The sequence below is a fragment of the Haemorhous mexicanus genome, chromosome 11 (genome assembly GCF_027477595.1).
Source record: "Haemorhous mexicanus isolate bHaeMex1 chromosome 11, bHaeMex1.pri, whole genome shotgun sequence".
In the NCBI taxonomy this organism is placed as follows: Eukaryota; Metazoa; Chordata; class Aves; order Passeriformes; family Fringillidae; genus Haemorhous; species Haemorhous mexicanus.
In genome coordinates this window covers 11,872,502-11,892,503 of record NC_082351.1, presented here as the reverse complement: position 1 = coordinate 11,892,503, position 20,002 = coordinate 11,872,502, and the positions used below count along the sequence as shown (strand labels likewise).

Genomic DNA, 20,002 nt, shown 5'->3' with positions numbered 1-20,002 from the left:
TTTGTATTTGTTTACAGGTAAAATAATAAAAAAATTGTCTTTGCAAGGATTAATACTGAATGTGAATACTGAATAGCTTCTTTTCCTGTAGTTGAGTCAGTGGGAACCTTTCATTAGCTACAGTCTTCAAGGCCCAGGCCAGTGGAGGACTGCAGTTGGCATTTGCAGTGCAGCCAGGTGGTTCAGAGCTGTAGCAGCTGTGCTGGGGTTTGCAGCTAAACTGAGAATAAAGTCATCTCTGGCACAGTAACAGTGATCAACAGGTTGGCATTAATACTTCACACCTCTTCAAACATCTGCTAAATGGCTGTATCTTATTGGTGGGGGTTATTTTAGGTGGTTTATCATCTTTGCTGTCTAGTTGTCAAAGCAGGACTGCTAACTAATTAAGAATTTATCCTTATGAGGGCAGCTAGTGGCCATCATGTATAAACTCAGTGTACAGTCAAAACAAGGTTCTAATTTACATTAAAACAATGTTTGTTTTAATGCCAGTGCAAGTCATAGGTGTTTTTTTTTCTGCCTATACAAAGAAGTTACCTCAGATGCAGAATGTAGGTAAAGTTTCATCATTGAGAGCTTGCATCAGGAAACCTAACAATAGAGATTTGTTTCCTTCTGATCATCCTTTTGCTCCTCTATTTTTATGTTAATCCCTGAATTTACAATCCTTCACTGTGATTTTTTTAAATCTAACTTGATCTTAATACTTAAAATGAGCAAGATTTAAGTGTGTCGGATTGTGCAAGATGTAGGTGGTCACTACAGAAAAAGTTGTGGGCTTTTTTTTTTTAAATCTACATAACAAAAACTAGGATATGGTACAAGTCAGAACAGGGATCCCACATTTATTTAACACAATGAGTCTGTTTAAATCCCAGTATGTGTCATGTTTTTTCCATTAATTCTGGCACCAGAAACTGTGTTAAGCAATGAGAAGTATTAATTAATAATTCTGCTGGCACTCTGTGCTTCCTGGACAAAGGAGTTATTTGAGTTCTGCAGGACTAGGAAAAGAGTTTGCTGATATGAAGACTAAAGAGCTCACATGGTATGGAAATATATGTTTACCTTTAATAAGCCAGCACAAAAGAGCACAATTTGGCTTGCTGGCTGTGGTTTAAAGGCTCTTATTTTGCCACTGAGCAACTCTAGGAAAGTGTGTTTTATGATGCTAAATTAGTTAGATTATTTATTCAGGTGAAAAAGAAATGTCTGTATTTTTAGTATGTCACTTGTATTCAAGTAAAAAGTGTGATTTTTCCATGCTGTTTTCTTCCTAAAACTGTTGTTCTTTATAACTGAATCAGTAGCTTGCAGTAAAACTTCAGGCATTTGTGCTATATTCCATTTTGGCAAATTGTCATTTGACCATAAAATTCTGGTAACCAGGATCCAAAATCTTGAGCTTGCTATTAATTAGATCCAGACCTAGCAAAAACCAGTTACTTCAACCTTTCCATTGACAGAGATCCTCTCTCCTCCTAGGAGGGAGTTCGTGCTGTCTCTGAGTTCCCTCGTAGCAACTGAGCTCTACAAACAGTGGAGTCAGTAGCAAGCACCCAGCTTTTGTCAAGGGCAGGGTTGTATTGTTCTATTCTAATGTCTGTGACAGTTATAGAAAAGACCCCTTGCCATGGTTATTCATAGTAAAAAGCCTTTTTCTAAATCCCCTTTACAGTTAATAATTTTTCTTTCCTTGCCTTTAAGATCACACCTCTGAATTAAATTCAAATTTCCTGTACTGGTGTATCATAGCAGTTGATTTTTCATGTTTCCTGTCTACAAGCTCTCTATAGATGAATACATAGCATATAAATTATCTCAGTTTTTAAAAAATTAATCATCAGTCGTTAATAGACAATCTACAGATCAATTTCTTCTGGATTTTGTTAGTTTCCCTAGTTCAGGAACAGAATGTTTGTTTTTGCACACCCATCTTCATGTATACTGTGCTTCAGAACTAGTGAATTCCCTGCCTGCTACTTCTCTTCCTGCCACAAAATATAAGCCTAATTATTGTAAAGCTGTAAAAGGAATAAAATTTGGGGTTGTTTTCGTCTTTGAAAAAGAACAAGTTCAACAACAAACTCAGGAATCTTTTGTTTATGTTTTGTTTTCTTGATTAAAGCGGTGGCACTGTAATTTTAGGGAATAAACTGTATTTTGTGAGGATAGCAAGACAAAACCAGTCCTGAGTGAACCCAGTGGCAGTTAAGTGGTCTGTAGGGATGTGGCTGCAGAATGGAAGGCAGAGAGGAGATGGATTTCAGCAGCAGGTTCTTTGTGGTCAGGATCAAGCAGTCTCGTGGTTAAAAGCACTTCTTGAGCAGCTCTCAGGCTTCACGTGGTTTATTGTTCTCAGATGTGCCTGATCATTGACCAGCATCCTCTTGCTTTGAGCACTGTTCATGAACAAAATTAGTGTCAGTCTTCAGAGTATTTTGAACAGCTACAGGGAAAAATTGTTCTCTTTTGGGAGTCCCAATACACATGATGGGGGACAGGTGGGATAAACTGGTAACATCCTTGGGAGTCCTGTGAACTCTGGGCTGGTAACCAGTCCCAGTGGTTGTGCTCCATGATTTGTGAGGTTTTGTGGGATTTTGGGTCTTGAGACAAAAACTTCATCGGGATTTGCAGTGTAGTCCTTCTAGAAAAGAAGGCACTGGTACTTTTACTTTGCTCAGTCTTGAAGACATGTTAGGGAATTTATGTCAGCTAGAATGTTTTTCTTAACATAAAGTGTTTATTTGTCCATATATTTAGACTGCACTCCTTACCTGAGTTCAGTGGGAAGACACATGATTGGAGATGTGCAGAACATCACTATCAGTCAGTTTGCCTGCCAGGAACAGGTGGCTGTGATGGTCCTTTGGACAGCAAATGCCATTGGTAAGTTCTAGAGGGAAATGGACTCATTGGTCATGGGTTTGGTAATAACTCCATGCTCATAGGTATTAAATCAAATAATTAAATTATGCTTGGAATCACTGATGCAAACTGCCTAAGAAGAAAGGAATTCTTAACACTTTTGCAAAGATCTTTTTTTTTTTTTCTGGCTTGCTTCAAAAACACCCTTAAAACTAGAATGTTCTCTGCAGTCATACCCTGCTTTTTACTATCCCAGCTTAGTGAATTCCTGCTCTACAGAACTGTGCAACTGTCCCTGGTTTAATTTTCTGCCCTAAGGCTTTGGTGCATTTCAGTGGCATTGATTGAGTTTAGTTGCTGATACACTTAAAGGTTCTTTAAGATGCAGATTGTCTTACAGGTAGTAAACATTATCTAATCACAGCTATACAGACTTGAATGTGTTTCCTTGCCAGGTCTGGTGATTAGGAGTATCCCTCAATTACTTCAATGTCACTGGAAGTGACATTGTTGCCCACTAGAGCAGTAGTGTCCAAAATTGAGGATGTGCAGAAATCCATTTCCACTGAGAAACGCATTTCTGGGCTTTAAAAGAATATGCAAAAATGCCTCTGAATTCTGCAGCACTGTGCAGTTGAAGGCATTTGGTAATCCTCAGCTGCAGACTGGATGAATCAAACATCCATGGGAAACAAAGCCTGAGTTCTTCCTTATGACCACCAGAGGTAAATCCTTTGGACAGGTTGAGGACAAAACTGCAGTTCAGGGATCTTGGGTGACATGGGAACTGGGCACTTTCAGGGTCTTCGTGTAAGGACAAAAGGTGCTTTTGTTCCCTGAATGCTAAGAACACATTTGGCAACACTTTATCTTCTACAGAATTATGAAACATTATTCAAAACCCACGAACCTGTGAAAACTAGTGAACCACAGGAGGTGGTGGAAAATGATACATTTGGAATTTTATTTTTTGGGTTGACAAGCATAGCATAAACTGAAATGAGTCCATTTTGATTTATGTAGCATTTAGCTTACAAAAGCTGTGACTGTGTCATTGATAAATATGTCTAATGCTGTTGAAGAGATGCAATTAGCTGGAGTAGTGAGAGTTAAAGAGCTGTGCAGTGCCTTTGATACCTGAGCCACAAAACTGTCACAGGGTAACACTGGCATTTTCCTGGGATATTCACATCACTGTGACTCAGTTTAGTCATATCATGAAGTAATTCTGTGATGAGAACATTATAAAGACACTGTGCTAAGTTGCAGTAGAGTAACTTGAACAACATGGGTGTAGTTCTGGCAGTAGTTATGAATAACTGGAAGTATACATGCACTGGAATAAATTCCATTCCACTTAAGTCAAGTTTTCTGTTGGCCCTTACTGTACTAGAACTAAAGAAGTTGTAACAATTGTTACCATTTTAATCTGGTAGTCTCAGAGATGATAGTAAAATTTGTAAAGGACTATTTCTATAATTTACCAGCAAAATGTTATATTTGATTGTTAAAATGGAAATGTGAAGTTACTGTGAAGTATTTCTGAAGGTGAAGAAGGTACTGATAACTTACATTGCAGTGGTAATTTGGAAGCCCCTGATGAGACATGGGCCCCTCTGTTCCAAGCATTACACAAGTATGCAGTGATTGTAGCCTTTGCCAAAGACTGAATTCTAGATAGGCAAGGTGGAATATGCAGAACTGACATACAGCAACAGGTATTGAATACAAACATGTTTCATATGACCAATAAGTTTTCGTTTTAAAGACAAACTAAATATATTCAAATTGCATTAAATACCACATTATACATTTTGAAATATCAACCTTCTGTTTAAATGCCTTGCTGTTTGTAGGGATTGAATACCTGAAGGGATTTCGAGTAATACTGGAGGAGTTAAAGTCAGAGGGAAGACAATGCCAGCAGATGGCTTTAAAAGATCCAAAGCAGCTCAGCCCCAGTTTCAAACGAACAGTAAGTGCTTTGTTTCAAGAAAAGTTTCAGTGTTGTTTGACTGTGAGTAGTCTTGAAGGAGTTTATCATCCTAGAATGGCTTGGGTCATTAAAGGTCATCCAGTTCCACCCCCTGCCATGGGCAGGGACACATTCCACTATGCCATGTTGCTCCAAGCCCCATCCAGCCTGGCCTGACCATCCTGAAAGGATGGGGCATTCACAGCTTCTCTGGGCAACCTGTTCAGGGCCCCACTTCCTTCACACTGAAGAATTTCTTCCCAATATCCAATTTAACCCTTCCCTCTTTCAGTTTGTAGCCATTCCCTCTTGTCCTATTGCTCCATGCCCTTGTAAGAGTTGGTTGGTTCCCAAAAGTATTATTGGTGAAATTAATGATATTTGTTGCTTTAGAGACAGACCTTGTTCCTTTTGATTGGAACTTTCCTGAAGCTGGGAGCTGCCATTTGGGTGACTAGAGTACAAATGCACATCTGTAATAGTCTACATCCAACCATGGATTGAGATTCCTCGTGTCAGTTTGGAATAGAGGGGTAGAGAAAGGATTCTTAATGTATTAATTTCAGCCTTTGATTGCAAAATTGTGGGCTTGTTTTGAAAAATACTTTCAGCTGTGATAATTGATGTTAAAATGTGTGCAATCTTGTCTTTTTTGTAGGGAATGGAGTCCCAGCCCTTTGTAAACTTGAAGTTTGAAACCGATTACTTTGTAAAGATTGTTCCTTTTCCTTCCATTAAAAATGAAAGTAATTATCACCCATTTTTCTTCAGAACTAGATGTAAGTATTGCACATAATATGGTGTTGCATATACTGTAGTGTTGCATTTTGTGTAGTATTGCCTATCATCTCTTCAGTGGGCTTCCCCTCCCCTCAGAGTTTTGGTTTTCCCAGCAAGGGAATGTAGTGGGTGATGTTGGGTGAGTTTGGGTTAAGTAGTTACTGACACTGTTGTGGAAGGAAGATCTGGGTGTTAAGGCAGAATGAATTTGCATGCCATAGATAAATGTGTGGTGTGTGATCATAAGTGTTAGGGAGCAACCAGAAGAAAAGTGTCAGGTAGGCCTGAGATTATCTCAGGTTTGCCTGGAGCAGGATTGTTCTGTGGTTCTCAGTTAACTCTTGAAGATGGTTTGCTCCTCTCTGGACATTGTGAAGAAAGGCAGGTTGTTTTTTGCCTTTGAGATTACAATTTAAAAACAACTATCTAAAGACAGATGTAGAGCAGGACATCTAAAATTAGATAGCAGCACATCAAGTTGAATTTCTTGCAATTACTTAGCAATTCTCATTGGAGGTGAAGAGAAGAAATTTGAATAAGCTCCTCAGTGCTCACACAGTATGGTGAGAAACTGCAAGTACCCTTTGAGGTGAATTGTTGATATTTGTCCTGCTAAGGGGTTTTTTTTCCCTGTAAAACTTGCCTAAGGTATTTTCCAGTCTGTCTGTTAAGGCTGTACCATTGGTAGTAGTGCTCAGCATACTTACCTATTCTGAGTAAATATATTTAAGACTAGTTTTAACTTCCTTTCCTGATGTGCTGTGCCTGGTGTTATCCCTTTTTTCTAAGAAATGTGATATTCAAATTAATGGGTCTCTGTTTCTCATATGAAGATGAGAAGGGACTAGAAATCATAACAAAGGAGTTAAGTTGGCAAAATGCATTTAGTCCAGGTATATTAGAGTCTGGGAAAGAAGTGAGGGTTCTCCAAATTATGAGCTACTTTGGCCCTTGTTCTTTTTCTGTTTAAATAGCATAGCAGTTTGATACTGTATAATTAATATTTTTTTCTTTATATTTGTAGCATGTGAATTGTTGCTACAGCCAGAAAACCTTGTTTGCAAACCTTGTAAGTAAAATGTAATATTTCTATAGAATTATCTTTTAAAACTTTTCTGTACTTGAAGTCATTTTGCAATTCATGAATATCTCCTCTGACAGACTGGAAGCCAAGGAATGTGAATGTTACCCAGCAAGGTTTTAACATGCAAGTGTCCTTTGATCATGCACCTCACAACTTTGGGTTTAGGTACTACTTTCTTCACTACAAACTGAAGCATGAAGGACTCTTTAAGCAGAAGACCTGCAGACAGGTACGTGGCTGAGTCTTGTAGCTCTTACAAGCACTAAAGCTATTGACATGAGGTGTTCTGAGGTCTTACAGGAACCTCAAAAACTTAATATAAAATAGTGTCAGTTTTAAAATTGTAAAACTGTTTGGAGCTATTTATGTAAATAACAATGTGCTGTGATAGCACTCAGCAGTCAAAACCAGGCTTGGGGACTCCTTTGGGCCTGGATAACACAAGTCAGTTCTGCAGGCAGACAATTGTATCAGGGAATGGGCAGAGTTAGTTCTGCTGGTCTGAGGTGTGTTAATACAAGAGGGCACTGCCTATTTCTAAATCAATGTGAATTCTTTATTAGGTTTTCAAAGTATGTGAATTGTTTGCAAAATATTCTTTCTTTATATAGGAGCAGAACACAGACACTACAAGTTGTGTTCTTCAGAATGTGTCTCCAGGGGATTATATCATTGAGGTAACATTTCTAAACAGTCTTCTGTACAACACCTAAATGAATATGTTAATGGGAAAATGGAGTAAAATTAAAATATTTCAAATCACTGTGGTAGAATTGAACTCCAGGTATCCCTACTGAAGTAACTTGGACAAGTAAATGTTCTAGAATGATGCCTTTTTAGGGCTTACCTAGAAACAGAGGCCAGGCCAAGTTAGAAGAATAAAAGCAGAGATATTTAATGAAGGGTCTTTTGGTATAGTAAGGGCAGATGGAGCTTCCCCAAGGGGCTACACCCAAAATGGATGAAGGGCAGGAGTTTTTTCAGACATAAGTTTGGTCCATTTACATATCAGGGGTTAGTCCTCCAATTACAGCTTCAGGTAATGAGGTCAAATTCCCCCAGTTTGCTCCCCCCAATTCACTTATGTTTATACTTTTCAGGGCCTGAGGCTGTAGGGTGTCCTTGGAACACAGGCCCAGAGGGATTGTTTGTCTAACCAAAATGTGAGGAAAGTTAACTAGTACTTTATATGGAGTTTGGAGTTATGCACTAATGTGGTACAGGATGAATACATGAAAATACAAAGGCTAGAATCTCACAGCATCAGAATGTTCTTGACTTTTCCATAGCTTTGCTTCCATGAGTGCACAGCACTTTGTGCTTTAAAATGGAGTTGTGGGCCTGCATAATTCCTGGACTTTGATTTTTATTTTTTTTAATTGGAATTCTCTTTCTTGGTCAATTTTTATTATACTAGTTTGTACTGCTCTTAAGTTTTAACTATTGGAACAGTACCTTTCTTCACATTTGGTCATAAAAGCTGTTACAGTTATTTTCATATTGCAGAAAATAAAACTATTCTTTTACTTTTCCAAGCTGGTTGATGACACTAATACAACAAGGAAAACAATGCACTATGCACTAAAACCAGGTATGAATTCTGTTTTTTAAACAATATACTATATTTACTGTACTAATGTAGATTCAGTTTTAATTATGTTGGAAATAAATCTCTGTTTGAGATTTTGTCTGTTTGCCATAGTCTAGATTATTGAGGTAATTGTGCTGTGCTTTTTTGACCTGATAAAAAAAGAGTGGAGATGCACACTTGAGCATACACATGTGCATCTCTGTGCATTTATATTTAGTGGAGTTTAGATCAATCCATCATTGGAAATCTTTGTGGGAAAGTGGTTTTTGTTGTGTATGTGGGTATGAGGAATGATAACCTTAATTGCATACATCTGAGAGTGCAGTAGTGTGGAAATACTGCAATGAAACTGTGGGAACAGCCTGCCCACATCACCTGTGTCCTTCAGCCCTGGTACCAAACCCAGCAGTCTGGAGATCCTGTCAGGTGAATGCTTCACATGCCTATGGGTCAGACTTGTTTTTGAGAAGCCTAACAGGGATTTCAGAGTGCAACTGCAGCCTCAAAACAGCCACAGATGGAGGCAGTGGATAAAATGCACTGAATTCTAATGCATATTTCTGAGGGTGATCTCTGCAGGAAGGCAGTTCTTTCTAAGGGGCAGCTTCAGCACCCTGGAACAAAACATGTCAGGTCCAAATGACCACTGCATATCTCATCCAAACTGTTTGCCCCCGGGGTTGATCTCCTGGGGCTGGTGTGTTTGCAGGTCTTGTTACTTATGAGAGTCACTCTGATGCTGTGGCAGTGGGGCAACCACTGTAAAACCTAATTTGAAATGGGGCAGAACATGATATTTGAGCATATTTGATATACTGTGTCTTGGACAATTACCTGATAATAGAGTACTGCAGCAGTTTTGCATTGCCAGTGTGAAGATTCCTTTAGATAACAATGCAGCTGATTTGCATATGGCTAATTGTGCTTTCCTTTCCAAGTGCACTCCCCGTGGGCTGGCCCCATCAGGGCCATTGCCATCACAGTGCCTTTGGTTGTCATCTCTGCCTTTGCCACGCTCTTCACTGTGATGTGCCGCAAGAAACAGCAAGGTAGGAGGCTCCACTCAGTGCAGTGCCACTGAAAGATATGCTTTTGTAACCAAAACAAGTCCTCATTGATAGGCTGGCTCCAGAAATACCTTTATCTGAAAAGCTTGCTGTTCTATTTCTCTGTCCTTCCTCTTCTCAGCTTTTTGTGTGCTGAAACTTGTAGCAAATTCTAACCAGTGCTTGATGGTAATTGGTTGCTTAGACAGTATTGAATCACAGATCAAGACTGTAGAAAGGAGAGAACAAAAGCAATATTGGAAAATATTTTTTATTTAATGTTTCTTTTTCTTTGAGAAAGTACCACGTGACCCTGTAGATTACAAGCAAATTTGTAAATGGGTGTGTTTTAAACATTCCCTTATTTTACTAAGAAATATCTAATTCATATTTATTTTAAATCAGAAGGAAAGTAAAGCCATGTGATGCCAATACAGTTCACAGTGCTGTCTGGAATACTATCTACAGCTGCTATTCCAGATTTGCTCACTTTCCTGGAAGTTGCCTTTACCTTTCATTCTAAGCCATCTTCCTAAATTTACTGTAAGCCCTGCTTGCAGATGTTTTTAAATTCCATTCCTCCTTGCTGACTTCTCCTCTGTATCCAGGAGCTGGCAAGCAACACTTGATACATTTAAATGTTAAAAATACCTTGGCTTTTTATATTGAATTTAAAGAATCATGTGGTTTCATGAATAATGGAAAAAGAGATTACTTCTCCAGACCTCACATATCTGTGTTATCCACCTGAATTTTGGCACTGAGATATACTGCAAGTGCTATATGCCAGCTGGGTTAAATCCTCTTACCTTCTGGTCTTCTGTAGTTATCCCCTTTGCTCACAGCTAGCACAATTCCAACAAAAAACCCAGACAAATCACTGAGGATTTGTCTACAGAATGAGTTGTTCCAGAATAGTTATTCCTGATGAATTGTTCTGAATTGAATCCCTAGATGGATATTTATATTTTGAAATACTCATGCTTTATTCCAAATTAGCTTAATCAGCTGTAGAACTAGATTGAATTTGTCTGGCATAAGGCCAGACTTCTATGTTCCAGCATAAAAGGATCTATGCAAGGAAAGAAACACTAATAGCTATTTTGGTTTAAATTAATAACATCTTAATTCAAATAATGTCAAATTAATGTCCAAACATGGGTGTGTATATATACACTAGAGAGAAATTGTAGGATATCCTGAAAGGGTCTGTGGACCTGGAGTTTAATATTCTTACCTGGCTTATGTTGTGGTTTGGGTTTTTTTAACAAGAGACTCTGTTAGACGGGAAACTCTTGAAGCTGATACATCTTTTAGGCTTACAGTGTTTGAACAGAGATGTGAAGACTGTTGAGATTGAATAAAGGTGAAACAACTTCATTCTAGCTATAAAATCTTCCTTGTGTTTTCTGAGTTGGGCAGAAATAACTGCACATTTAACTTTGAAAGTGTATTTCACATGCAGCAACTCTTAAGCTGGATAAATAGAGTGTGTACAACTTTTTCAGGACAGAAAGGAGAGGAAAATATTTAGGGGAAAAAACAAACATTACTGTATGCATTAGTAAAAAGCCTACAAAAGTAATTAGAACCCAAATCAAAACCAATGAACTTTCTGTTCTCTTGCACTTTAGAAAATATATATTCCCATCTAGATGAGGAGAGCTCAGAATCTTCAGCATATGCTGCAGGTCTCCATGTGGAAAGACTTCGACCCCGGCCAAAAGTGTTCATCTGCTATTCCAGCAAAGACTGCCAGAAACACATTAATGTCATCCAGTGCTTTGCTTATTTTCTTCAGGACTTCTGTGGCTGTGAGGTAAACTCAGCATTTCATATGTTAACAACTTTTCCTTAATTGAAACAGCACTCTCAAAATTTTCTGTGCTTGAAAAGTAGGTATTTCAGTCACTCCTTTCCACAGAGATAATTTCTGTTACTTTCTAAATTTAGGCTGTATGAATTTTCTTTACTTGGGGAAATTAAGAGATCTTATCCAGTGTAAAAAAACCAAAACAACCCAAACCAACAGAATAGTGGAAGATGATGATTTCAGCACTTTCATTCCGCCATGTTTAGCTTTCTTTGAATGAAGTGCTTTTTCTGTTCAGTAGGCCATACATCTTTATAGTCAGCAGCCACAAAGAGGTATTGTTGTCTACCTGATATACTTTGGTATTCCTAAAGTGTGTTTTGTATTGTAATTTAAAAGAAGTTGAATTGATCAAGACTTCTACTCATAGAGCAAAAACTGCCTTATTAGAATCACTTGTTGACAGCATGTAGTTGCTAATTTATTTTTATTTTTTTGCTTCCCTTCTGTTCCATTAATACTGTGAAATCAGCAGCTCTTTTTTTTTCTTGTTTTTGTTTGAATGGTATGAGAGAGACATTTCACTTGCTACTTTGAATGATCAGGCTTAGAATCTCATACTGCTGTCTGAAATGGAATCAATATGTGACCAGTTTTTCATTTTTCAGCTGGAAAAGGCAGGACAGTTGCTGGTCTCTTTGTGCTGCATTTTTCCCCCACCCCTGGGATCTGACTGGGATGAGCTGGAGCTGGGTTTCATTACAGCAACTCTGCTCTCTGGTGACCAAAGACAGAAACACAGCCGAGGCCTCGTGTGTGGTGGGGATGGTCACAGCTTTTTCATCTGCTTAAAATAGTTCAGGATAAGCTATTTTATAACTAACTTACTTAAAACTCCTTTTAGAGATGCCCTCCTACACTGCTCCTCTTTGGAATAGTGTTGAGAGGAGCTCTTACTGCTCTAACCATGAAATATAGGCAGCATACAAAATTGATATAACAAAATACTGGTAGCACCTCTGTACAGAAATAATACATGTTGTTATTAAAGCTGTGTAGTCTAATATAAAAAGTGATGCTTAATGCATAACAGAAGAATTGCACAAGTATTTATCATGTGGAATTGGAATGCTTTCTCAGAGGATAAAAACAGTGGCATTTGATAGCTATTTAAAATAATAGCTTGTCCAGAATAAAAATCCTGGACAAGCTATCCTCACAAATAGCAGGCCACACAGGATTTTGAAGAACAGGAACAAAACCAGACACAAAACTACCTGAATCTCCCAAGCAGCAGTAAAATGACCTCTCTTCCCCCTGCATTTCCTTTCCTCCCAAGGTTAGAGCTGTCTGTTTGGAAGGAGCTGACCATGATCTTCCAGTCCAGCTAGCCAACACCTCAGGCAGGATCAGTTTCCTCCTGTAGCCAACTGTGTGGCAGCAGTTTTCAGGAGTCCTTGTGTTCTGGGCATCCACCTACTCCTCCTTCTGATGGGGCAAAGTTTTCCACTCTGCTGTGGGTGACACAGCAGAGCAAAAATTGTTGTTCTCTGGAAAAATGCTTCAATGAAGATTTTATAAGTGGTTTTGATGTGTGTCTTTTATGCAAGTTTTTTACATCTGTTTTTTTTCTCTCATCCTACTACTCATTCCTCCTGTGAGATAAAGCATTGTGTCCCTCATCTTGGTACACAAGCATTTCATATAATGTAGAATGGTCAGAAAGCTTGACTAAGTAAAAAATGAAATAACTCCTAGGATAAAATTTTTCAGAGCTTTCACATCAGATAAAATTGCTGTTGTTTTGCATCCTAACTGGAAGATCTTGATATTATTGGCACTAATCATGTTTCTATCTAGATATGAAAATTCTGGGCATCACACTTCATTAATATGCAAGGATGATAAGTGAATATGGCACTTAGGGGCACAGTTTAGTGGTAGACTTGGCAGGGCTGGGTGAGTGGCTGGGCTTGAACCTAAAGGTCTTCAATCTAAGCAATCCTGTGATTCTGTTACTTCCATTGCATTCAGCACATTATGGACCCAGACATAGAATGGTAAATTGTTTGAGGCAAGCACAATTGTTTATTGTAGACTGATGATACCAAATTTGATTACATAAGTTAATTGTAATTTACTTCATCCAGCCACATTTTCTATGTTCTTTTTATTCCCCAAGAAATATTGCTATGTATCAAATCCATAGTGGGTGCTTAGGTTTATACACATAAAACTTAACCAGATTTTTTCCCCCTTTTTAGGTGGCTTTAGATTTGTGGGAAGATCTGAAAAGCTGTAAAGAAGATCAGAAGGAGTGGCTTATTAAAAAAATAAATGAGTCACAGTTTATCATCATTGTGTGTTCCAAAGGAATGAAATACTTTGTTGAAAAAAAGAACTGGAAGCACAGAGGAGTAACCAAAGATGCAGGAAAAGGAGAACCCTTTCTCTTTGCTGTGCTGACTGTTGCAGAGAAGCTTCGGCAGGCCAAGCAGAACTCAGCTGACCTCTGCAAGTTCATTGCAGTTTACTTTGATTACTCCTGTGAGGGAGACATCCCTGCCATTCTGGATCTGAGCACAAAATACAAACTCATGGACAATCTCCCCCAGCTCTATTCACACTTACACTCCAGAGATCTTAGTGTACAGGATTCAGAGGTGTTTCCTGTTAACATCAGTAAAAGAAATTATTTCAGGAGCAAATCTGGGAGGTCCCTTTATGTTGCTATTTGCAACATGCATCAATTCATTGATCAGGAACCCGATTGGTTTGAGAAACAATTCATTCCCTTCCCTCCACCTTCTTTACACTACTCAGAGCCTGTCATGGAAAAATTTGATTCAGGCTTGGTTTTAAATGACTTGGTGAATAAACAGGTGATGGATGGTGATTTTTACCTGAAAACAGATCTAAACATTTCAGTGGGGAATTCAGACTCTCACTGTATCATTCAGCACTTAAACCTTGGAGAAGATATAGAAACTCAGGACATTCCAGTTGGTGGCAGCTCTGTCCTTCAGCCATTGCTACATGTTGTTAAAGCTTCAAATCTGAAAGACATGCCTCGAGATTCTGGGATCTATGATTCATCTGTCCCTTCATCTGAATTATCTTTACCTTTAATGGAAGGACTATTGACAGACCAAATGGAAACATCTTCCATTACAGGAAGTGTTTCTTCATCATCAGGTTTAGGTAAGATACAGCAGTGTATCAAAACTTACATTCAGGTACTGTGCGTATTTCTGCCATCTCCAGATAGGTAAGATAATATGTGAGGAGCCATATAAAAGGCTGCAGAGAAAGGTAAACATTGTATAAAGATGGTAAAAAACTACACAAAATTGAAAATATTTAAAAATATAAAAATATCATATAAAAATAAAAATAGAGTAACTTTGGAAAAATTAATTTTTTCCTAAACTTACAGTGTGTGGAGGAAATCTTAGCTAGATAAGATTTCACTAAAATTCTATTAATAAGTCACTGCTCATTAATTGACCTATTCTTGGAGAGATAGCTTCTTCCTTCCAGGGACTCCTTGGCAGCTGGGATTTCAGCTGACAGCTGTGTGCTGTAATCAAGAGGGTGACATGGTGAAGCATTCTCACAGACAGCCATAAATCTAAACCTGGCATCCTATTTTGCTCCAGCACATCCTGGATCCTTTAGGGCTATGTCTGTACTGTGGTTAGCTCAGGTTTCAGAATGACATCAGGCTTCTCACCAGATACAGGGCTGGGGAATGAACAAATGGCTTTCAATGGAGTAATTTAAATGCTTGGAAGACACTCTCCAGAATAGACACCCAGCTCAGATACCTCCACTTATAAGGTGTCAATTTTGCCTCAGGCTGTATAATAAAACTGATCTAACCTTACTAGTTACAGGATATTGAACTGGCATCACAGCTACCTCAGTGAGAACTGTTCCTGCAAGAGTATTGATATGATAAAAGTGCTCTGCTGAGATTTGCCTTAAGCAGCTATGTGGGACATGAATTTGTAGAGAGTTTTTAAGACTTAACAGAAAGCTTACACAGTATGCTGTGTAAAACTTGAACTCTGTACAAATCCATTTCCCACACAGCTACAACAGGTGAATATTGTATTTTGATGGTTGTATGCTGTTCTGCATTCTAGAATAAGTGTTGACAGTGTGTTAACTAGACTTTTCTTTTGGGTAAATGAATTTTTTATTCTTCTTTAGATAATTCATAAGTAATGTTTGATGCCAGAATTATCTTTGAGGAAGAGAATACAAATGCTGATTTACAGATATAGCACCTGTCAGTTAGATAGTCTATGTGACTAAATAGTTAAAATCTGAAAAAAACTTCAGGTAGAAAAAAAATACAGATTTACTGTTTTAATTAATTAATTAAGTGACTACTACTCTGTTTTCAGAATTAAAACTATATTTTATACTTTCCTACCATCTTCTTAGTCTTTTGCCACATTTGTGGGAAAAAGTACAGATGATCTCTGTAAAGGTTCTAGTGAAAGTAGGATGCTAGTTTAAAATGTGTGGCCTCCCTGTAAGAATGCTTTCCCAGTGTCCCCCTCCTGATTCAATGGCTGAGCTGTCAGCTGGGTGTCCCAGCTGCAGGGAGGCACAGGAAGAAAGAGGCAGTCTTCCCAGTAATTAATTCTCAAGTCACATACCCCCTTGTTAACATGCTTCAGCTGCAGAGGTTAAACGTTAGAGCTCTTGCTGTTGTTCCAGTGTCTCAAGAAACCCCAATTTCTGCCATTTTGCCATATACTCTCCTCATCCAAAAGCACCACCCTGACTGACTCTCCCCCAACCTCCCTCACCCAAACCACAGCCCTGATGAGGTACAGAGTACAAAGGAGACAGCACTGGAACTGACTCTAAGAGCAACATCTGCCTTTTAGACTGCAACCCATTAAATTTCTTTAGTGTCCCAGACATACAAAACATTTACAGCCCTAATATTTATATATGTGAGAATGAGAGGAGTAAATAGAATTTTTAAGGTTTTTTTCTTGTTCTGAGAGATAGACATGTCCAAATTATTGCTCTGAATTCACCCTACATTTCAGTTTTGTACTTATTTTACCTGTTACTTGGTCAGAACAGATGTGAATAGCTCTGATGTTTAGCATCTCAAAAGTTCTTTCCTCTCTTCCTTAAAAGGCCAGTTTGAGACAATCTTTTGAATAAAAATCATAAATCCCCTAACTTAGAATCCTTTCTATCTTTGAGTGCAGTTCCTGAGCAGACTACTGGTCTGCAAAGTAAAGATTCTCAAAGATCCCATCCTATTTGGCATCCTCAACTGGAGTTCAAACCAGTTTAATTTTGATGAAGTACCAACAACCAAACCTTTACTAGGGCCATTCACTAATGAGGTCTTCCCTAAGAAGTCCTGCCTGGGAAGAAAATCCATGTTGTACCTCTAGATAACAATTTGCTGAGCAGGATAGTTCAGCCTCAGGAGTGCAAGACAAGATGGTGCAGAGGCATTCTATAAGTTTTCCTGGCATTGTTTCTGAAATATTGACTGAGTACAAAATCACTGTTTCAATGAATGAACTTCCTTTTTTTTTTTTTTTCCCTTTTATAGGGGAAGAAGAACCTCCTGTAATGACTGCTACAAAGTTCTTAGTGCCTGGAATATGTAAAGCAGAACTTCATTGCCACATCCACTCTGATGAACTGCAGGCAATTGCTCCTTTATAATACATTACAACATTGTTATGCATTGCCACTTTATCAACAGCCTCTGTTTGTGCTTTAACTACCACACTGTCTCAGCACCAAATCTACTTGAAGGAACAAACTGCCCCTGAAGAAGATCTGTTATTCCATTTTTTGTGGCCAGTAAACTTGAATCTGTTGGTTTTTTTATAAAAACTCTTTCATGATTTGAAAAAGGTAGCATGGAAAACCAGAAGAGCATACATTTAAAATAATTCCTGTTATAATTTAAATGTCATTATATTACACTGTTTACAGATGCTATAATCAAAATTTACTATTTTTTCCTAGAAATAACTTTGCAACTGGACATAAAATAGCTTGGAACATTAAGCCTTAGTAAATTTTGTAGTCCAGCCTCTAGTTTTAAGTGCTGATATACTTGATGGCAGGAGTGTTGTAGTGAATGAGAACAGGACTTTTTTTCAGAAGCAAGATAATGCCAAAGGTGACATCAAGAAATTCTTCATCAGAAGAAATAATTTTCTTTTCAAAAGGTTTGAGCTCTCTTCCTCAGCCTCCTTTTCCCAGATGCTAATGTGTGTCAGTATTTAATTGCAGTGCATGTCTCCCTCCTCTGCACGGATCTCCTCTGCAGTCTGGCTGTGGTGACTCACAGGCAGCCCCACTCTGAGGCTGAGGATCATTCTGTAATAGACAGAAATACAGGTCCTCCATGTGCTGAATGCTACCATGGAATCACAGCTTCCTGTTTCTTCCTGAAGGGCTAATATAAAGAATAAAGAGCTGGGAGAAGGAAGGACCATATCTTGTATTGAAGATATTCTAGGTTTGTTCACCCATGAGAGAAGTATGCTTTATGGGGGGTTCATGTTATCATTTGAGGACAGGTGCTGCAAAACCACCTGGGCTAAACCAAGCCAAGACCAGCAGTTAACAGGCAGGAGTACTTTGTCTGGAGCCAAGCAGTGAACAGAAGCCAGTGAGTTATTTTGCAGTTTATGCTACTTATCATTACTTAGTGATGAAGATTTTGTACTGTCACTAGTGTTATATTAAGGAAAAATGCAAAAACTACCACTGGCCATTTTTATCTGCTGACACAGAGCATGCATGTCCTGTTTCCTGCAGTGACCAGGTGGGTAAATCTTGATCCAAAATGTCCCTCCTGTTTCCCAGAAGCAACTTTTCTGAAATTAAATGCACCTCTGTAACTGCAATTCCAGGCACTGTTACAGTAATAATGGCAGCAGCAAATACTAAAGGACACCTCACCAATGTGCCTTTGCTCATTCTGGTCACAGAGTCAAATTCTGGCTCATTTAACCTGTATTCACATTCCACTAGCAGGAGGTTGCTAAAGAGAATTAAGGGAGAATTCAAATACCTCAAATATTCTCTTAGTTTTAATAGATGAGAATTAGACATTGTTAACTGTTACATTTTATTATCCATTTAAATAGCATGAGATAGAACTATTAAGTGATGATTTTGGCTGAGTAGCTGTAAAGCTCACGGGTTGTTTTCTTGGGTTGGTTTTGTTTTGTTTTGGGTCTCTTTGTGTCAGTTTATATTTAATCATTGGAATTTCCAAACAAAGGACTCTTGAGATTGTTATCACAGACGCAGTAAGAAAGTGCTGTAACAATTATTTGTCTATAACAATTAATGGCAGAACTCTGACATGCTTTGCAATTGTAATAGAGAGTTCTGTGATCATTTGGATCAGCATGTGTTGGATCTGGAGGGCCTTGTCCAGTAAGGCAATGTTCCTTATTCTCTCTGCTTTCTGAATTTCAAAGAACACTGCCTGGAAGACTTCAAAACTTGCAATATCTAACTAAGTTGAGGTAATTTTGCACACATAGTGAATCATCTGTGCCTTTGATGATTCTTTTAAGGCTGTGCCTTGGGCCTTATTAAAGGCAAAATTCTCCATGTTTTCCCATTGCTTGAAGGTCAGACCAGGCAGAATCATTTAGAGGTAAATGCTCCTCCACTAAATCCAGCTATGAGGGATATCCAGCTATGATTTGGTGCAGTTCTTGTTATTTTACTGGAGGAAGGGTTTGGATTGAATAAGCCAAGGGAGAAAAGTGACACAACCTGTGTGCTGAAGATCTGCTGTGCATAGAAATGCCAAAGCTGCACAACATGAGAAGGAGGAGGCAATTTCTTAGCAGTGAGCTGGTGAAGGTAATGCTGCTCTCATCCATGGGAAGTCTCAGCTCACTTACTGTTATTAAATGCTGGGCTAAAGATTGGGAAGATTTCCTTGTCCCATTGAATACAGTGGCAGAATCAGTATTATGAAATGAAATTAGGTTTTCATTTTGAGCTCTAAGAAAGCTGAGTGTTGAAAAGGGAAGAAGGCAGTTGCACAAAGAATTGCTTGTCATTAATGTTTTTTTTTTTATTTGTTCAAAATTTGCTGTACAATCTTGCAAAACTTATTTGTTAAGTATGAAAAGTCTATGCAGATGACAGTCACAGCTAGGGGTGGGAGGGAAGAAAAATTCCTTTATTCCTTCTTAGCTTAAGGTGGAAGCAGCATATTTTATGTACTCAGAAGAAAGACAGTATAATTAAGTGAAAATATAGATTAGGATGGCCCACACCTCAAGTTTACAAAAGTAAGAGAAGTAATACTTTAACTTAATAGAGCTTTTTTACAAAGTTACAGTTTTTAAAACAGTTAGATACCGAGATGCTGGAAGGACATAGTACTGGATTGGCAAGAGTTCTTTATGCTGGGAGTAGCAGCAAAAATCCTTTTAAGAATTATTTTTTAAAGATTTGTTAACACACATACTAGATGTTAGCTTATTACTGTTTCCAAGCATTAGTAAATTCTAAACATCATCTTAATGTTGAGAGGATCCCTTTAATTTCTGCTACACTCATGTGTGTGGACATTGAGTATTTCATTGTGTATTTTCTGGGAGGGTGAAGAAACATTGGAAAGCTGAAGGCAAGATGTGACTGTGTTCAGCATTTTGAATGGGAGTATAGTTGCCATAATTTGTACCTGTCCGTGGACACATCAACTGTTGAAAATAGACTGCACCTGACATTTTCAGAAACAATGTTTTGTCATACTTTAATTTAGAAGTTAAATACCAAAATAAAATATTTTTGTGTCATTTCA

At 38.2% G+C, this 20,002-nt stretch overlaps 1 protein-coding gene across 1 annotated transcript in view; it reads left to right on the top strand.

Moving 5' to 3' along the window:
* Nucleotides 1-20,002, top strand: part of IL17RD (interleukin 17 receptor D) — a 42,170-nt gene extending 22,168 nt beyond the window's left edge. The window contains exons 3-13 of the mRNA XM_059856419.1: nt 2,770-2,895; nt 4,731-4,849; nt 5,508-5,628; nt 6,654-6,698; nt 6,791-6,942; nt 7,325-7,390; nt 8,250-8,304; nt 9,243-9,353; nt 10,985-11,169; nt 13,428-14,364; nt 16,760-20,002. Coding sequence (XP_059712402.1) covers nt 2,770-2,895; nt 4,731-4,849; nt 5,508-5,628; nt 6,654-6,698; nt 6,791-6,942; nt 7,325-7,390; nt 8,250-8,304; nt 9,243-9,353; nt 10,985-11,169; nt 13,428-14,364; nt 16,760-16,875 — 2,033 coding nt within the window. The 3' untranslated portion in view covers nt 16,876-20,002. The remainder of the gene's footprint in view (nt 1-2,769; nt 2,896-4,730; nt 4,850-5,507; nt 5,629-6,653; nt 6,699-6,790; nt 6,943-7,324; nt 7,391-8,249; nt 8,305-9,242; nt 9,354-10,984; nt 11,170-13,427; nt 14,365-16,759) is intronic.